The following is a 21,468-nucleotide window of genomic DNA, read 5'->3' as shown; positions in this document are numbered from 1 at the left end:
ATCTCAACTTTTTGTTCATTACCTTCTAGTCTTTTTCCATATTGAGCTGCGAAACAGTTCGATAGCCATTCTTATAGAAAATTTTCTCAGCTACAACTTTGCTAAAGATTGTTTCTATGTAAAACGAGACAGGAAAAATTTATTAATTGTTTAAAAGATTGGTAAACTTATGACATGATCAAGCAGCTGCTCTGTAGGCAACACTGTATTTTGCAGTGTGACATAGTAGCCATGACTTGTGTGTCCTATTCAACGCCCCAGAAACACCACTGTTGCCTGCTGAGCAGTTGATTGAGCATGATCATAAGACATCAGCGCATTGAACCATTGATAACTTTCGATCCTTGCATTTAATTGAAAAGTGGTCTTGAGCAAAGTTATAGCTGGAAAAATTTCCTACAAGTACAGTTGAAAACTTTTGAAGCAGACCGATATGTTGAATTATTAGATGGAGATGAACAAAAATCTTGGTTTTACCATAGTAATTCCCATACAAACTTCAAATGGTTTGTGCCATCTCAGTTTCTCACAAAATGGGTTCAAATTTTGAGAGGTTAGTCAGGATCCGATTTGGAATTGTTTAAGTATTGTGGAGCGAAAATTTCAAATTTTGCATCACTCTAATGGTGATACATACTTACATACTTACATACTTACATACTACCGGCCTAGCTGCCCTAATGTTCTTCTGTAATCTGACAGTATATGTGAGAGTTTTTCTTTTTCTTTTCATGTTATCAGCTTGTATGTTGATTCAAGTTTTCAAAGCTTTAGTATTTGATACAAATACAAAACTAACCAACGATAAATTCCTTGAAACATATTATTGAGAAGGATACGGTTAATGCCTATGAGCCTCCAAATTGGGGACCCTGGATTTAGCCCACCACCGTAAATTTCGTGAACTTTACATCTGGATATCTTCCAAAATCCTTTTGATATTTCCAGAGCCCCGGGAATTGTGACTTTAAGATATTATCGGTAGCTCCGACACTCCGGTAGCTCCGAGAAATTGTGGCACCCTGAGAAAACCAGATTCTTTTCGACGTCCTCGAACTCTGGGAGCATTTCACACTCCAAAAACAACCTAAATCCTAGGAGCTGACGGAACTGCTGGAGTTGCCAAAATCTTGAGGTCCGAGTGTTGCAAAAATGCCTGTTAGTTCCAGTTTCTTGGTTTTCCAGGAGTTTTGTAAACCCTAGACTGTTCATACGTTTTTTGGGATCTCGAGAGCTTCAAATGTACCTGGGGTGCCGTAATATCCGAACAATGTGATCTAGGAGCACTTCGGGATTCTCGCAGATCCAAGAGTTCGACATTTTAGAGAGTTATATGAGTGCTTGGAGTTCTCAGGGTCCTGACAATTCAATAAGTTTCAGAATCTACAAAAAGTTGATGGAAAATTCAAAAGTTCCTAAAGTTTTAAGTTCTAACCTAACAATTTCCGAAGTTAATGCATGTTCTAGCATTTTATGATAATTATCGACAAGAAATGTCTTGTCAAATGTCAATGTCATGCTATGTGAGGCTCCTACACTTTATTTATTTACTATCTTTGAATTTCCCCTTTTAGAACTTTGCGAAAGAGGGTCTTCCTGAAAAATCTGCAAATTATGTATTACATAATTTTCATAAAATCTCTAGTCGACTAAGTGATTAATTGTCGACAGAAGCAGGCCACTCTCGATGTGTATCACACGATCGCCCGTTTACTCGGCAGCAACCATTGTGTGGTCCTCCTCATTGTTCTTCATCAGCAGTTCTTTCGGTCGATGCATCGTCGACTTTGATAAGCAACCATTTCGTGATGAGTGTGTGAGTGATGACCACGTTTTGCGTCCATTGCTGCAATGGAAACAATCTGCCCGTTAGCGATACTGCCATACAATGAAACCACTGGAAGCGGATCCTATTCTGCTGGAGGAGGCTTATGGGATAGCGGAAGATACAGTGTTTATTGTGTTGTACCTTTTGACTCTTGTTTTACGATGTTTTGTATAATGAACAAGAATCCTCGGCTCTGTAAAGTTAATTCGATTGAGCCTTATCAAATAAATCAATAAACAAAAAAGAAGTGATTAATTGAAGATAATGCATGTTTTTATTAAATGACGAAGCAGACCCATTCGAATGATAAGGTATTGAGGTAGTGCATATTTTCAGGTCAATTTTCAACAAATATTTTGAAAACAAGCAGCATGCAGTAAATGACAAACTAAGTAGAACTTTTCGACACTAACGCCACCATTACTGAACGAAAAATACTTAATACTTAAAATTCGCAAACCGCATAATTTCTCTAACGGTAATGCTATGCTGGACTGGAGCACATGCATTGCTTTTGAAGCCTCATAAATACAGTGAGCCATTTATCTAAACATTCTTACTACAGCAGTTTTCTGTCACATTCCAACGGAAGTTTTTTGTTTACTTTTTCAAGCTACAAAAAGCACTTGGCTAATTTGACTGACTGACTGACTGACAGAAATGGCATCAACCGGAGTGGTGGCAATCGTTCGTCGTCAACTTGCACGAGACACATGCCATGCTGTTGTGTGCCGGGCGATCGAGGGCGATGATGGCGACCAACTTGGCCAGCCGCGGGCTATATAATCTGCGGCAACAAAATTAGCACTGGGCTACCTCTCTATCTCCTGCTCACAGGAAGCGCGAGCCCACCGCAATAGAAGCTGAAACAGTTTGACGTTTGTATGTATTTTGCTTTTTGTTTGCCTATGATAATTACACAACAAGATGGGTAAAAAACTACCACCTAAGTCAACGAACTTTGAACGTGGAATGATTCACCGGGTAGAAGAAGCATGATGGTTGCAACTGTACATACACACAAACTCTGGCTCTAAGACTCTAAACCAATTATCTAAATGGAAGAAGAACATAACGATTATGGCCCCCCTGAATGGAGCAATTAAAAGCTAAGCCACTCGCTCGACACCTTGAGGTTACCGGGAATTGCTTATGAGGTGAAGATCACCGTCGGCGTCGTCGTCTAGCAGGAAGATCTAAATGCGATTAGTGATCTTTCATCCCCTGCACAGTGGGTAAAAGTGTGTGGACGTCAAGTTGTTCGTTAATTTTACAAATCTTTGAACGACTTCAGATCAATTCTCGCTCACCATGCTTCGCCATGTAAGCTGATCATAACACCGACCTTTATCGTCACTTTGGGCCAATTATCACCGCCGCAAGCAGCCGCTGGGATGGACCAGCATCGGAGAAAACATTAAAAACACATCTCTCTCTCGGGGCTCATTATGCTTCCCATCGGCGTCGTCGCCGTGTTGCCGCCGGTGTCATTCGAAGCATCAATAAAAACAGAAAAGCGCATATTTGTCGTCAATCAGCATAAATGTCAGCGTTTTTCGGAGACCCATAAACACATGCGCCACACACGTGCGTATGTTAAGGGAAGATCAAAAACGATCTTAGGCGTCCCAGAAAAGCGGGACGCGACGCTGAGATGCACCAGCCTCCCTGCTAACTGAATGCGAATGGCAAACAGCTGACGGAACATTTCTTCAACCCTTTTCAGGAAGAGTCATCAGCTCGCGTCGCGACGCTGCAGTGTTTTGGAAATAAATTACGTTAAACTTGTCATTTTTGTATGCGATAAATATGCGACTGAGTAATGTGAACCGGATGATGCCGGACTGGTGGCAGCAACAACCGCCGTGATCGAGTGATCAAGTTGTCGCGTCCGAATTTATAAACTTTTAATTTATCTTTTGGCAGTGGTCTATTCAAGAAATAGAAAAGCTGTTTAAGTGGTAGGTTCCTGCATAAACAAAGTATGTTTTTAAAACGGACAGTGCAGTGGGTTGAAGAGAATTTAAGAGATGGGTTTTGCATTGGAATCGTGCGATTAAATAACAAATATAGGTCAAATTGTTAAGCCTGATTCCCCTATGTTTGTTAAGGTGAAAATAGATGGAAACCTTTTACATAGGCTTAAATCCATAATTTTACACAAGTAAATTTCTTAAAAATTAGAATCTAGGGGGTTTCAAGTACGTTGCTGAGGCTTTACTCGATGCTTTATTGTTGAAGAGTGAAAAATGTTTCTAGATCTTGCATCCTCATATATTTTGAGATTGTTGCTCGCGAAGAATCGATTCTAGACATCTGTGACAAGAATTTAACCTGATGTCATTAAATCAGTGTGCGCATTTAGCCCCTCAGTATTCCATATATATTTGAGGTACACTCAATCTACCTGTGCACCAACTCTCAAAAAATAAACAATTATCAAAATATTGCTTGCAATGGATAGATATCGAGTCAACTAGAAGATTAAGTATATTTTTCAACCGATTCGAGTATGAATACGGCATTAAATCTGGTTTTGAGGTTACAGGACGCCACTGGTAGATATTACACATTTTTTTATAACAAATGCATTGGTATGGTGTCTGTCAAATACTTTGAGTTTAAGTTTAAGTCCGAAGGAACTGAAACATTTGTTTTTTTTTTTTCCCTTTGGTTTGTTTTTTCCGTCGATCTTGTTTTCCGTGCTGAGCACCAATGCTACCGACGTGCCAGGAAGGCAGCTCCCACACCTGGACCCTACCTATCGACCCATCAACTCATGAACCGGGGACCAGAACCGGATCTCAGAACATCCCGGCGGCGCCGACTGGGATTGAACCCAGGCCTGCTGGGGTGAAAGGCAATCACGCTTACCACTACACCACCGGCGCCGTTATGAAACATTTGTTGAATTTTGAATAGTTCGGAAAAATATCTGGAAAGTGTTGTAAATTTCCAAAATAACTGCTATATCAACATGTTGGAAAAGAGAGGTAAGGAACCAAAATGTTGTTCAATTATTAAGATTGTCACAGGAGGGGAGAATTTTTAAGTAGGTAGGTAAGGTCCGCTAGATCAGGATTCATCTTGTAAGTGATATGATTGCGGTTCCATACTAATTCGCTAACCCATTTATTGTTGTATTTTTATTTTTATTTGGATGAAAATTTGCAGAAACGTTCCTTTTGTCCAAAAGCGTCATTTTCAATCAAGCCTAATTTTTGAAAAATGGCCTATAGAAAATATTAAACTCATCTTCAGAAAACAGTTACTCAAAAATAGTTTGTCCGATCGGTTTGCTGCCTTGGGAAATGTTGTAGGTAATGGCTGGGACTATTTGAAAAAATACGTACACCCTAAAAAAAAATTGCACCATATAAAAATAAAAGCTTAAAAATATGTTTTCTCAAAAAAATATTTTTTTTTTGTATTTTTTTTTAAGGGTATAAAAAATGCCATCTATGGCACTACCATGATGGAAAAATGATGGACAAAAAAGTTATGATTTTTTAAAAAACTGAAGATTTTGAAATAAACAAAAAAAAAACACCAAAAAGTGGTCCAATTTTTCTTTCGACTTAATATAATGAAAGATCACCAAATTTACAATAAAGAAGGACGTGTATAAAATCTTTCTAATTGGCACCGTTTTCGAAATGTAGAAGTTTGAATTTTAACTTTTTGAAAATATTGGTAATATTTGGTCCTATTTGAATGTATTTCGCGGTTCCCCAGTTCCAAGAATATTTTTTTTTCGAAAAATCCGAAAGATATGGAACCGCTTCATAGTTTTGATATAATGTATTGGTTTTCCAAAATTCACGTGTATAAGAATTACGCTATTTCAAATTCTGATGTCAACTATAAATTCAGTAACCTAAAACAGCGTGGGATAAAAACTCACTAGGCTTCTGCAAAACCAGGGTGGCCACTGAATTTTAATTTTGAAATTCCCGGTTCAAATCTTAAAAAAAATCCCGGTTGTTAATATTCAACAAAAAAAAAACGAAATTGAACGTTACTGAAAGGACAAAAAATTGATTTAAGAAGATTCCCAAGATTGTGGGGCTTTAAATTTGTGTAGAGTCTGAAACAAGAACTTTTTTTTTCAAAATTTGTGATTAATAACAATCTTTGTGATGCAAGATTTGGAGAAAAAAGAGATTTTGAAACATTTTCAAGATCACAGATTTGAAAACAAAAAATATCATACTCATGAGTTGTCTAGTCATAATTGTCACACTCTGAGGCTTGGAAGCATTTTAAGAGTTATAACAAATTACAGAACAATCTATAGAATCTAGCGGACAAACCCTGGAATTTTTAGCAAAATTTAAAAGAATTCAAAGTGTTGATTTGAAATATTGAGAAGGATTTGAAATATTGAGAAGGATTCCCACACAGTTTTCGAAGGAGACGTTCTGAGCAGAATTCCAGAATTATTCTGACATAAAATCCTTAGAAATTGTTAGATGAATTTGGAGGGATTTCTGTTGAGAAGAATGCTTGTTCTAAATTAAATTGTTAGGTCATTTAAGAAGATTTAAAAAAGGAGTTGTGAAAAACAAAACTTTGCGGAAAATTCCTACTTTATTCTGAGGCGATTTGTATGGGGATCGTGAGGAAAATGACAGATAACGTTTAAGAAGAATTTCAAAAGAAATAATGATCAGAATTCAACCAGAAACAGAGTTCTGAGAGTGTTTTGGCAATAATTTCAACCCTAGTGCAAAAGATTCATCACAGAACTCCAACAAAATGGATTGCAAAAATTTTGCTGATAATTATAAATAAATTCTTTAAGGAGTTTCTAAACAAAATTTCGAAAGATTTCTGCAATTTTGAATAGAGTTAAAAGAAATTTTTGAAAACATTTTCAAAGGAATCAAAGTCTCCGGAGGCTCAAGGGAATTCTAAGAAGGATTTCAATTAAATTCTTAGAAGGAGTTGCAAGGAAATTCCCAAAGCAGAATTCAACGATAATTATTACGCGGAGAAGGAGGAGTGAGAGAGAGGAGTATTTCAGAACAATTTCTAGATAATTCAGAGCAGAATTCCAAGTAAACTCTGAAATTCATATCATGAGACTTTTAAACAACGAAAAATTAAAACCCTGGAAAAGAATAATTCAGTTTCGGTCTTTACAAATATTTGTTTCCCAAGTTCAGCATCTTCAATATTTTCTTTTAAGGACCATGCACTTAACATCTGAAAGGGAAACGACAAAAAATAATTTGCAATATTTCTGAGTGATTAAATTGTAAAAACAATAAGACTGTAACTGAAGAAAATGCAGCTAATAGAGCAAGACATTCATTTGGTAAAGGATCACTCTGTTTTAATAATTTAATCTGAAATTCTGGTGTAAAACTTTGTTACTATGACATGGTTAATTTATTTTTCTCGGTTCTCTCGCCGAATTCCCGGGTTTTTCTCGGTTTTCCCGGTTACTTTTCAAATTATTCCCGGATATTTCCCGGTTTTCCCGGTTTGCTGGCCACCCTGCAAAAGCGTTCGCTAAGCCTCACTAAGCTCTTACATACCATATTATTCTTCTTCTCCGCATTTCAAGCTTATTGCTTATCGCATATTAGCTTATTGTGTGCTCTCAACTTAGCGTTCTAGATGCACTTCCATAGTTATTAATTGAGAGTTTTCGATGCCTTAGTATAATTGTGTGGTAAGTACAGTCATACTCGATACAGAAATCGAGAAATTTTCCAACCCGAAAAATGCCTGAACCGGACCGGGAATCGAACCCAACCACCTCTAGCATGGTTTTGCTTTGCAGCTGCACCTTTACCGACTGAGCTAAGGAAGGCCCATCACAATAAACCATAAAGAACGACGATCGTTCAAAAACCCGGTGACATAAAGCTATTTAATTGGAATAATGCCCCTCTATATTTTCCAACCCAGATCAAGAATACAACATATTTTACCGAGAACACTTATGTTTTTTCCCTAGTCAGTTTCCACCGTGTTCTATTATTAGCGATTTTCTACGTTCTCTTGTACACACCAAAAAAATCTGTTATGGCAAGGAACCTGGAATTTGACCCACGATCTTCTGATCAATAAGCAAAAATGGTCGCTAATAGGACATCGAACATCTTATATATTAGCAAACCATTACGAATATTGCTTGTTTAATTCCGGCGAAATAAATCCATTCCATATGAATCAATATTTTCAATCATGTGGTCATCATCGCGAGTCCAACAGTTTTCTTCTTGTTTTTACTTTAATCTTTGATCAAGAATTAATTTGCTTTGGAAAAATGTTCTTAGAAACTATGAAATCATGAGATGTTATGATGATATGTTGTACTTTAAAGCTACAAGAAGGAGTTTTTAAGTATGTGTTTGACATATGAGACCTGTCAATCTCGCATTTAACCAGCCAATATCAGCGATTTAAGCGTGAATATTCACCGATAGTAAAATTGTGTGTGACTCTCTTCAAGCGAAATTAAAGGGATGCATGTGTCTAACACAAACTTTACAACCTCTTCTTGTAACTTGCACTAGCAAAATATCATCATAGCATCTAATGAATTAATAATTCCGATAAAAAATTTATAAGTTAAATTTATGTACGAGGAACATTTTCTAACGGGATTTTACGCTCTTTTATTTAATTGTGGCGGGGCTTAAGAAGCATTTTGTGTGTTGAGATTGCAAAATAGGAGGGATTATTCATGTGAATCTAAATTCATGCATAGAGGTACCAGACATGTTTTGTAGAGTCAGGTAATCTATTTTGACGTTGAACTACGTCTTTAATTTCTATACTGGGGGTCACATTAAAAAAAATCTAAATTCAGACATGTAACAAAAAATTTCAAACACGGACGCAACTATAGAGTGCAAATCGAACAAACGACACATTGTGCATGCTCACATGAGCGAGCTCAATGCTCGGGTGATCACTCACCATTTCACCAATGAAAGGAAGAGAGGAGAAGAGCAGCGAAAATAAAAACGCTTGCCAAATCGATTTCTTTGTCATTTGCTTTCGAGCAACGGACGGATAAGCGTCGAACACGACGTATGAGTGGAACAGCACGCATCGCACTAATACGAAGACGACGAAAAATGCACTCACATCTACCGAAGGAAAGGCTTCCCGCAATAGGCAACATGACTAGGCCGCCGTTATCCGGTCGACATCAACTTGCACTGGTGTGGCAACCATTTGAAAAACAACCGGCCACCAATTCAAAAACGGGGAGAGTTAAGAACTAAATGATCCACATATTTGCTCTGTAAACTAGCGGTCCTACGCCAAGCTTCCGTTCGTGCCCCTAGTCACAGACCCTTCTACTTTTTTAGTCTGTGACAGAGATTTCTAGGCTTCTTCACTGCACTGTCCTCTGTTTACAACTAAAGGAAAACAGCTTATGAGTAACTTCCTATAGATGTCACCACAAGCAACAGCAGAAAATGGATGCAGAAGCTTGACTAAATCAAGACCAACAATTGAAAAAAACTTCAACTCCATTTTGTAAACAAACCGCCAACGCAAACCAACAAAATGAACAGGTAGGGGAAATTCTCCTCTACCCAATTGTATTCAGGTTAGCGAATGTAGTTTCCGGTTCGCGAGAAAATGGCCTTACAAAGTCTGTTTACAAAACGGAATTGAGGCCTTTTCAATTGTTGGTCTTGAAATTGTTAATTCTAGAAGAAGTTCGAATAAACTACTCTAAACCACTTTTTAAAAAATATCCAGGAATCTATGAAGAAAATAGAAAAATATGTCCCGGGGATCCTCTGTATATTTATCCTGAAAAGGAATTATTTTTTCCTAAAACTTAGTCTCAGGCGTAATTTTGATTGGAAGTGATGTCTTCGAGTTATGATTTGTTGAAAACTATCAAATACGCCATTGTGAAGATTTTTGCGTCAGTGTTCACTCGGCTGTCGACAAAAGCAGGCCACTCTCGATGTGTGCCACGCGATCGTATGTTTTCTCGGCAGCAACCATTGTGTGGTCCTCCTCATTGTTCTTCATCAGCAGTTCTTTCGGTCGAGGCATCGTCGACTTTGATAAGCAACCATTTCATGACGTTTTGCGTCCATTGCTGCAATGAAAGCGCTCTGACCTCTGTTGGCGTAACTGCCATACAATGAAACCACTGGAAGCTGCTCCCGTTCTGATGGAGGAGGCTTTTTGGATAGCGGAAGATATAGTGTTTATTGTGTTGTACCTTTTGACTATAGTTTTAAGATGAATTGTATAGTGACCAAGAATCCTCGGCTCTGTAAAGTTAATTCGTTTGAGCCTTATCAAATAAATTAATAAACAAAGATTTTTTCGAGATTAAAAATTGCCGAATTTTATCTCAAATGAATGATTGACCATAACAAACAATTAGGCGATGTTTCAGGAAATCGGAGAAGGTCGTATCTGATCGATTCGTTATTTGGCGTAGAACTGCGTAGACTACGCAGCAAAGACAAACCCTGGACACGATTTAAAAAAAAAAATCGAAAGAAATTTGACTAAGGCAAAATCAATCAATCCCCCGATATGACCCTACACATTAGCGGCGCCGGTGGTGTAGTGGTAAGCGTTTTCTGAGACAGTTGATGGATCGATAGGTAGGGTCCAGGTGTGGGAGCTGCCTCCCTTGTTCCGGTAGCACTGGTACTCAGTAAGGAAAACAAATCAAGGGAAAAAATGACCCTGGAGTTGATCAGGATATATCAGTATATGAATGGGTGATGAAAATTCCTAGATAAGTCCATATTTTGAACATCTTCGGCAGTAGACACTCTGAAGCTGGAATCCCATAGTTCAAATTCAGAAGATACGGATCGACTAAACTAATTTTCACATGTCCACATACTTAAAATATTTAAATGTTTCATAAACCACTCAATTAGAACAGATTCAACCCACTGTCCCAGCAGTAGATTCTGTTGTTTATTTTGATTCCAAACATAAGTGGGCCGCCCAACCGCAACGAAGAATCATCGATGCGATATATTTTCAAAATAAATATTCTCGCAACCGAAAGTGGCTAAGTGACTCTTTCTCCCGATGGCGGGCGACCGTTCGTTGTCTGGTCTAAAGTTCCGCATCTTCAAACCCACCCGCATCTGGGTCACACAGAAACTATTCATAGCTAAATGGGTGGAAGTGCATGCACAGAGGTATTCCCCTCCGAAGGCACTGTTTGCCACAGCCAGTTGGTTATTTTTGGACGACGAAAACATCGAATTTCGTTCCCAATTTGGCGATCCTATAATAAATTTGAAATACCTAGCTCAAATTTTTTGAATAGAAGAGAGAAAAACGACTGCTGATGATGCTGCTGCAAGCCATGCAGCAAATGATTTCCCAAAAATAGATTAGTGCGGTCGCTGCAGCAGCCGTCCTTCCGTCAGAAGAGATGTTATATGTTGTCAAATGATCTGTTGATGTATGCGACGACTAACGCGAAAGCGCGTGATTCTCTTCCTACCTAATGGATTCCGATTATTTTTGGAGTGCAATATCATTCGACCTCTACAAACCTTTTGGCTGAGCCATATATAGTAAACAAAATTGAACTTACAGCTCCTCGCGCTGCCGTTGGGACAACACCATTTTCATGTTTTGGTCTGCGAGTAGTAGTGGTGGTGGTATGGTATTTGTTGATGTATGCAGTTGCTCCAATTCAACACCGGCCAACACGCTCCGCCAAAATAAACCTAAAACGTGCCTCACTCTGTGGGCTAATCACTTCCTGCTGTTCGGCAGCTCGGACTGACCCCACTCGACACACACACACACGCAGTGCTCGACTCACTTCCTGCTCTGCCTCGCGTTGTCGTTGGGTCAGCTACGAGTACAGGGCGGCGAATTATCACACAGCAACTCACTTTTAACACGCTCCGATCTGCTCCTTGTGTAACCAAAAAAGCACAAACTCGTCGAGGCTTTTAATTTTCTTCCTTTCTTACCATTCACACTAAACCGAACACCGGGCTTTCAAAGCGCACCACTTGCCACACTTTTTTCTCTTTCTTCAAAATTGTGAATCAGAAGATGAAAAATATAAAACCCAATTTGCTACTCTTATCAAACACTTAGTAGCAGATCACAATAAAATAAATAGATAAATATATATAAATGTAATAATCGTCGGGGAAGTGGAGCTCGCAAATCGATGCTTCGCACTTCTGTTCACTGCGCGGCTTCCTTGGGAGCCTGTTTCGAGTAGCTATTGGATGCGATGCTGCGCAACCCGTTCACCAATTAAAAAAAAAACAACAACAACCGAGAGAAAGTGTAGATTCACTGCCTTAAATTAAAACTTTTCGATGTGCTCCGCGATAGAATCATCTGGAAGGAAAAAAAGAGAAAACAGGTTAGTAAGTTTTGATATTTTTTTTTATAAACAATGCTCTTATATAAGGTTGATAAAAATTTGCTTTTATAAATTAGATTCCCAATATTTAATGGACACTACACGCTGCGAAAAGTTCAACATAAACGCTAGACGTTCGCTAACTGAAAGACTTCTGAAATGTATTTTAGCAGAAAGTCCGCTAACTAAAAGAAGTTTCAGTTAAAATATATTTAGGTATCTGCCAAATTAATGCATTTCAAAATGTCAAGGTGAACCGAATGAACACAATAATGAACATTGATGCAATTTAAATGCATTTGACAGTTGGTTTGACACATGAGATGCATTTCAGTTTGAGAATGCCGTATGCATCAACATGTTTCAGTTAGAACATTTTTGAGGAGAATTTTTACATCAATTTGAAAGAAATCTTATTCTCAGAATAGTTGTGCAGGGATTCTAAAAAGGATTGCATGAACATTCTTTGGAGATTTCCAAGGGAATTCTAAAGAGAATTCCAAGATAATTACGAGGAGAGTAGAGGAAATGGATCTAATATCGGCCTGAATGCCCCTAATTTGGACCCATACATAAATTCAGCAAACGACTAAATTTTCAATAGCGACCAAAAATATCCATTAGTACCGTCCCAATGACGCGTTCATCTAGATAAAAATTATAAATAGCAGATTTTTAGCGATGGGCCCAATCTTAGATCCATAGGCCAACATTAGAGCCATTTCCCCTATATTGATTTTGATAATTTCACTTCGCAATGGTAAAGTACAGAACACCAGGGTGGCCAGTAAGTTTCCAGTTTTTTCAAGATTTTTCTGACTCAAATCATAAAAATTTCCAAGTTTTATAGGTCGCTTGATATATTCTAAAAAAAATCATCAATATTTATAATTTGATCTATTATATACCTTGTACAGTCATCCCACAGTTATGGGCCAGATAATAATAATAATAATGGATCGTTCAGTTCAGCGTGTAAGAAGTGATCCTTAACCATTGAAATAAATTGCTTTGGCACCACGAATTTTTTTTCTCAAACTCTGCAAGAGTTATGCTCAACCATTATAAAATTAAAATTAATTCCTGATCGATTGGAAGTTGTTTCATCTAAATCGGTCAAGAAATGACGAAATGAAAGCAATATCTCAGCCAGTGTTGTAAAATCTCGACTATACACGGCGATATTCAAAATTCTGCTTTGGTTACTCATTTGAGCTAACAGTCATCGTCAAGGCAAACCATATCAATTGTCAGTAACAATGGTGTCAGTGACAAACAAGTGCTGATTTTTTTTTATTAGCTAAATTTGAAACGAAATTAAATGACTTGAGCAAAACAATTACATCGAACCGTTGAAGTGAACAAGCATTTACGTCTACATCTACAGATAACAATAATGTGACTCAGAATACAAGAAGTTACACTTTTTGTTGCCAGGTGTCATTGACGAAAAAATGAATGAGATTTTGACAAAGGTTTATTTGAGGATCAAGTCTGTAAAATTTTTGTTTGTCAATATCGCGTGAAAGTCTTTTAATGACAATTGCAGATCTCTACACTGATCTCAGTAAAAATAATAGGCGTAACAGGTTGAGTACGCATGGGTTGAGCTTGACACCTCATATATCTTCAAAGCTTCAGAATATACTAATGGATTTTGGTAAGATCACTGACTGAATTCACCATTTGTCTGAATTGTAAAAAGTGAGAGATTGAATTAAGAAAATGTTTTAGAAATCATGAACTTAACGTACAATATAACAGATGAGATCTAGAGAAATTTATTGAAAATCTTGGGAGCCAGAAAGGATTTAAGAAAAATTAATTAATTCCGAAGCTTTAACATTTATTTAGAGTATTATACACACTTCCTTACCAGGGGGACCCTATCCCTGTCAACCACATATAGATGCACCATAGCTCACATGATCTTGACATTTTTGGACAATCTGACACTTTTGGACATACTGACAGCGGTAAAACTGACGGAGGCACGACAGAACAAGGCAACTTACTCTTTCACACTTGCATCGCAGTGCTGAATGCTAGAAAGAGTAGTCTGTTGCAGTCATCCTCCTCACCCACTATATTTATCACATTGATGTGAGCTCCGCCAAAATTCGTGATTGTTGCCCCCGGGTTCCTGACCCTAGATTAAAAAAAAAAACCATAAACATTTTTTAACAATCTGGGACTAAGATTACTTAAAATGAGGTATTCTGAAAAATGTCCAAGATCCTAGATTTGAACCAAACAAGCATTATAATTGGTCTATGAAAATTGTCAAAGCTCTGGGACTTGGAAGAATGATCAGGTTTCAAACAATAATCTATAGAATTCTGACGCGAATACCTATGGAATTTTGAGAGAAATTTAAAAATAATTTGATTGTTAATTTCGATGTTTTGCCTAGAATTCCAACTTAATTCTGAGATGAACTCCAACTTTTTTCTGAAGAGAAGATGGTAGGTTTTAAACTGAATTGCTATGATATTCTTAAAATAATTTCATGGGAGTTGTGAGGAGAAATTCTAGGGATCTTGAGGAAAACAGTAGGTTAGTTTTAAGTAGAATCTTTAAATAATTATCATGAGAATTCAAAGAGAAATAGAAACAGAATTTAGGAGAACATAATTCACGGCAGTTCCAAGAAAAATACCAAACATAAAGTCGTAGGATAGTTTCAAGAAAATTCCAAAGGATTTCTGAGGAGAATTTCAAGATATTTTTAAAGAGACTTCTCAAGGATTTCTGCCTAGAAATCGAAAATAATTTTGAGAAGAATTTAAAAGAGTTTAAGAGAGTTTCTGGTAAGACGAACGCTTTGATAATTCTGATCGAAATTACATGGTAATCCTGAGGCTAACATCAGTAACTTCTAATTTTCTCATAAACAATTAATAATGATTTAGTTCATATTACAGTCTATAATTTAAGTGGCAGTATGTTATATTTGATTGATTTTTGCCGGTCCTATATTAATTTATACAAAATGTATTTTGTAATGTAAGGAGCTCGGTGGTCTAGTGGCAACCATTTTTGCTTACTAAGCTCAAGATATTGGGGTTAATCTCAAGCCACTTTACAGTACTGATTTGACAGGGTAGCATCCTAGCATCATTCTCACTTCTGGATCATTGGATCGCATCACTTTCCATCTTGAATACAGATCTAATTCACTCTTCCCACCAACACGTCCTTCCCGTGAGAACCGTGGAGATGCAGAGCCTAAAATGTTTAAACAGAATCAGTAACAAGAATATGATGCGGAGGAAAATGTCGATACGTTGTTCCTGGTTGTCGTTTAGGTTCAGTGGCTTTGCTTCTACGAACCGAGTGATTTAGACCGTGAAATCAGCATGGAAAGAAAAGATTCCCATTGGTTAAACCCTGTTAAGGGGGTATTCCCGATCTTTTTTTTCAAAAAATCAAATTTTTTTTTTCATGTTTTTTTGTACTTTAGACTATATACTTTCATCCCCCCAAGCCGTTTTCCGATCAGCGAATTCGGTGTCCAGGCATAGCTGACTAATGGTAAGAACCCCCAAATGATTTTAACTAAAGTCAAAACTTTAAACGCGTTTTTCTCGAAACCACATTTTTTTTATCGGGCGAAGATTTTTCTCAGAAACTATAAGAGATATTGACTTGAATCTTTGCGCATTTTGTTCCTTATTAAATTCTTTGGAGCTTCTCCCACTTCTAGCCAAAAATATTAACATTTAACATTGTTTGAAGCACCTTAAAGCTGCAAAAAAGCGGGCTAAAAATCGCCTGTTTTTTCATATGGCCGCCATTTTGTTGATTTGCAAGATTTTTTGCTGCCAACGGGAGAAGCTCCAGAGAATCTTATGCAGATTATTAATTTCATCACGAATCTGTTTCAGATGAAGCCGTTCCAGAGAAAAGTCTTCGCCCGTCCAGGCGTTTGCGGCGAACAGGGGTCTGTTTGCCGCCATTTTGTGACGTCAATAATGTCTTTTTTATGTCGAAAAAAATTTATTTGTAAACTTTAATGTTCAATAAACAAGAATCCCAAAGAGTTAGGCGCATTACTATTCATTTTCCTTGAAAAAAAAATAATTGAAGAACAGGCCGAAAAAAGGCAAAAGATTGGGAATACCCCCTTAAGCCGTGCCGTTCTTTTCTGGATACTAATTTGGTGAGCTCGTTCCTTAATTTTTGTGGTAATTCTATCGTAAATATTTTTTTAATACATTAAATACGCGTCAATCAAATTTTGCGCTACTGTTTTATAGAAAGTTTCAGTACATTATCAGCATCGATACTGTACCGGAGCAGGGCTTATTGTAAGCAAAATCTTCGAAAGCATGCGATCTTGAAATGGGCTAATGGGTATACGGTAAAGCTATCACCTTCGAACTCCAGAGTTCAAACTTTTTGCAGTCATAAAAAAATGGTTACACCCTGGGGGAGGTAGCTCATCGATTCTTCCGGTTCGCCTCCTAGCATCGTGCTTTAAGGTACCAGGCGATAACCAGGGTAGTTGATCGATAGCTCGATGACGTCATTTCGTTGGCGTCTGCAATGGGAAATTCTCATAGCAGGCGTTGACGATGGGACGTTGTCGAGTTGTTGAATAGCAACTATCGTGGTAACTCACCGATTACCTGTCGATCTGCCAAATTTGGAAAGACGTCTGCATTGAATTGTCTCATATAATAATATTCCGCCCACTATATCACAAGAAATTGCGAGTAGCTGAGTGGAAAGGAGATAAGTTAAGCATTGGGTACAGGACCAAGTCTCCCCTGGGTGGTGCAAGAAGATGAGCGCAATAGAATCATCAAGTTGCCAAAAGGCACGGAATGAGACTATTGCATGGCTGGGTAGTCAAAGTCTTCCATACGTTAGTCATTTCAGGTGGATTAGAACAGGTTTAGGTTTAGGGTGGGTGTTGGCCAGATTTGGATTTTTCAGATATAATCCTAAATAGGACCTAGATTATTTAATACACTAGTAACCTCAACTTCTGTCACAATGTTTCATTGTGTCTATTCAACACTCAATGGGTAAAATATCAAATTTGCGGTAAATTTGAAAAAAAGGGAACTTGGAGTGTAGAGTGCACTGCCCACTGGACGATTCTGAAGCCTGACCAAGTGAGTGGGTTACGGGTTTATTTGATTGTACGTCATTTCCAAGTTATATATAGATACATTCATACCATTGGCATTTTGTATTTGAGATAAGACAGAAACAGGATGCGGAGGGCCCGCTTAGGGGGAGCGTAACCCATGTTATGGCTTCCATTTATTAAATAGTTCAGATAGGCTGGAAATGATAGGTTCATGGTGAGAAAATGTACCATATGGTGCCCGTTTACTGATCAAAATTAAATTAGATTCAAATCGTCAGGCCCTGCCCTGTAATAAGGGGATTGACGATGATTTGTCAAGTTTCATTTTGCATTTGCATATAATTGTAAGTTTAGGTTTGCTTTTGTAATTGTAAGATAGATAGTTTGGCTCAATTGAAACATTGACTTGTATAAACTTGACGAATCATACCTCTAAAATAGTAGTAGTTACAGTGCCGCATTATCTAACAACCACTGCCTGCAACTAATGTTGGAGGGGTCAGCAGGGCTGATTACGGATCAAAACTAACATAATTCTAACACTGAAATGATCCCGAAACTAACGCTCATTCATTGCACTTTAAGTCATAAAGTAGTTTTATTTATTTTCCTACTAATCTATCTACACATTTAGTTTTTTCTACCGAGCTCGGCTGTGCGGGTCTCGGCGGGGAGGGGGTTTCGCTGAGATCTCGGCGGGAGTGACATTTGATTGCCGAGTCTCGGATAATGCCTTTTCTAATAATCTGCCTACGTTTCTTTTATTTGTTATCTACTTCATCCCTTTTTTATTTGTATGCTCTTCTTTCCTCTTCTCTCCTTTTGTTTTGTTTGTTTACATATAACTAATACTAATACCTCCTTGTTTTCTCTCTAATTTGTCTACTATGTCCCACCATCACGATGAGAGATGAGCTACCGTACATGGTACACGCTCATATACACTCCCAAAATAGTATGCCGCAAGTAAGTATATCACAGAGGCAACTAAAGATCCAGAAACGAAAACCGATAACGCTGAAGATAATGAGCTGTGGTGATTTATATGACTAAATAGTATTATTTATTTATACTAACCTAAACACAACGAGGGGTGACCCAAATCCAAACGATCACTAACCAAAATAATAGACTTATCTTTTTTCAGCAGCACTACACCAGCCAGCAAAGTTCAACAATCCATCGTTGCTTATGCCTTTGTTGTCGTTTGGAACCAGTTTTGCGAGGTAGGCGACGATTGTGCGTATTTCTCGCGTAACTTTTGAAAAGAGCCTATTTATAGCCTGAACAATACGTAAAGAGCAAATTGAAACATTGAACGTCGCGTGAAAGTGGAACTTAATGAAGGCCTAAGTACTTTTTCGTAGTTTTTCGTTTTCGGATTTGAAAGATCGTCGGTTACAGTGGCCTGCTTACTGAGCAGAAAAACGCAGTCCCAGGTCCTTACATATCAAAGAGATTTATGGTAAAATCGCATGTGTATCGTGTATTTTGCGAAACTCGTTGTTGTCGTTGGTTCCGGGTTTGAATGGATACAAAAATTTGAGCAACGGTATTATGTGATATGAGGGGCTCGGTGGCCTTAGAGCAACCGTTTTTGCTTACTGAGCAGAACATCATGAGTCTAATCTCAGGCCCATCCACATTCAAGATTCGTCAATCGTTAATATGACTACATGGTAATAACAGCAACTCGGTGATTAAAAAGGTGCTCGTCTGCCTAGTGGCAAACGTTTTTGCTTACTGAGCAGAAGACCGTGGGTTTAGTCCCAAGCTCCTTCGCGTTATATGATCGTTAGGACATCAATTCAGCTTATCGTTTACCAAAACGAACCCTGCTGCAAACCCAACCCTCTTATCCAACATCCCAGTGATTTCTCGTGGAAGTGCAGAGGTGTTCTCGGCTTCCATCAAAGCGAGTGTCATGTCAACACAATCCTTCCCATTCCTTTCTTGACCTGTGTTCGGGCGCGGCCGGCGCTGGTATTGCCTAATTTAAGATCACCAGTTTTTACACATTGAGGATGATTGCTAGTCCCAAGCATCGTCTATTGGTTCTCTGTGTAATTACAGCTGATCTGGCAATAACAGAGTAGCAACCGTGGGCGGTCAATCAAGCTCAAGCTCAAGCTCATAAAAAAATGGTTACAGGTAGATTTTATGGCCAATTGTTTTGTTCTTTAGTTTCAATAGTTGGTCTAGGCAATGATCCAATTTTATCAGAATATAGTTTTGTCATAGAAAAAGGTTGTGTTAGATCATGTTCGTAAAACAAATTCATGAAAGAAGGATACATATGTGGTAATATAGTAACAGGTTTCCTAATGACTACTGATATTAGGCAGAATATAATTTTTCAACAAACACGTGTCGGTCGAATTAGGATTTATCCCAGGCTACTATTGTAGAAAAACGTAACTGATAGATATTGGGCGGAACGCGTCGGAATGTTTAGAAAAATAGGGCGCACGCTTGATCCGGTTTAAGATACATTGTTGACTGCTTTCGGGAACGTGATTTCATTTTAATAACTTGTTTACTTGTTTAACCATTGAACGTCGCGTGAAAGTGGAACTTAATGAAGGCATCAGTGCTTTTTCGTAACTTTTAGTTTTCGGATTAGAAAAATCATCGGTTGCAGGACAGTGTTACCGATTTATATTGGATAATCCAAAGCTATGTTGATCATTATAACATTAAATTTTGAATAACAAATAATAAGACAATCTTATTCAAATGTCGTAATAATACCTCTGACCAAGGAAAAATGATTTATATAGTTTTCATAAAAGTTGACGATACAAATACTAATGAGGAAAGGAATTCCATCATTTCCTTTTCCCAAGTCCTTTTCCTCTCCTTCCCTTCCCTTCTTCTCTTTTCAGAAAGCGAGTAATGGCGCTATAACCATATGCCATATAGGGCTAGGACAAGAGTTAGTGCTCAGGTCCCAACCGCTAGAAGAAAATGGTAGCGAGCAAGGGCGCTATAACCTAGGCGAATACAGCATTCCCTCCGTATAGGTTACGTCCGCACACCGCTCTCTGTTGTCCTTCGACTGAGGTCGGCTGGATCGATTGAGGGATGGCAGTGGGTTGGCGGTGCCGTCCACGCTTGTACGGAGGGAAGACTGTACGCTCGAACACAAGGGGTAAATACCTGTGTTCCATCCCAGGAGATCGGACAACCAAGGAGTGTACATTAACTTTCTTAGCTCTGTCACTCCCAACGATTTATATAGCCTATTTTCAAATCCTGCATACGGAGCGGTTGGTACGGTATGTCCCCGCTCTTTGATTACCTGTGGATTAAATGTTAACCACTGTCTATACTTATTAAGTAGACATGGTAAACATTCACTTCCACAAAAATTAACTAAACGCTACACAGTAGGCCTGGCCGCTTTATTGTTTGTTTCACATCCTTGATGTGCAGCAGGCATTAATAATGACAAGAAAAATGATAGATGTATCATTTTCCAGGATTCTTTCAAGTACTGGCTGTGTATGTGTAGACTAGACTAGACTAGACTAGACTAGTGGCTTTGCTTCTACGAACCCACAAAAGGCATTGAATTCTCGGGGATTCTAATTCGGAATTACGGGCTGCTATTTTGAGCAACTTATCGGCATAAAATTTGAAATTACATTTTGGTATTAGTGACGTAGACAAATGTTGATACTAAGTTAGACAAAAGTAGTTCCAGGCAAAATATCGAAAAAAAAAATGATTTTTAAATCAACCTTCTCCGATTTATATGAAACTATGCGTAAATTGATAACAAACAATGAACATTTTTGCTATAATTTGGTTATTTTGGAACTTGTAAAATTTTCAAAACGACATCCTGGAATTTTTTCTAAAAACTATGTCATGGGAATAGCAATTCTGATCGAAATGACGTCTCAGACAAAGTTGTAGACAAAAATAATGTCTTTCTGGGAAAAAATAAACAAAAAATATTTTTATTTTTATTTTAAGTACAAAAAAAAGTTAAACCCAAAATAAATAGCTTATAGTAAATGCAAACGTTCTGAATATTGAAAACTATGGACAAATAAAAACGGTAAAAATCATTGATCGCGCAAAAATTTCAAAATTTTTCATGAGCTTTTTTTTATAGATGATCAAAAATCGGGCAAAGAAATTTAAAATTATTTAGGTTTTTATTTATTTTTT

At 37.8% G+C, this 21,468-nt stretch overlaps 1 protein-coding gene across 3 annotated transcripts in view; it reads right to left on the bottom strand.

The window, feature by feature from the left end:
* The window catches only part of Lis-1 (LisH and WD40 domain-containing Lis-1), a 214,378-nt gene that overhangs the window by 75,544 nt on the left and 117,366 nt on the right, over positions 1–21,468 (bottom strand). For all 3 annotated transcript variants that reach the window (XM_065223426.1, XM_065223427.1, XM_065223428.1), the window contains exon 2: positions 11,394–12,163. In XM_065223426.1, the coding sequence (XP_065079498.1) occupies positions 11,394–11,431 (38 nt within the window). In that variant the 5' untranslated portion in view covers positions 11,432–12,163. The remainder of the gene's footprint in view (positions 1–11,393; positions 12,164–21,468) is intronic.

Source organism: Ochlerotatus camptorhynchus, unplaced genomic scaffold, assembly GCF_037179485.1.
Source record: "Ochlerotatus camptorhynchus isolate MF236.1 unplaced genomic scaffold, CSIRO-AGI_Acam_v1.1 ptg000192l, whole genome shotgun sequence".
In the NCBI taxonomy this organism is placed as follows: Eukaryota; Metazoa; Arthropoda; class Insecta; order Diptera; family Culicidae; genus Ochlerotatus; species Ochlerotatus camptorhynchus.
The sequence above is the reverse complement of the archived record's forward strand: the minus strand, read 5'-3'. Positions and strand labels throughout refer to the sequence as shown.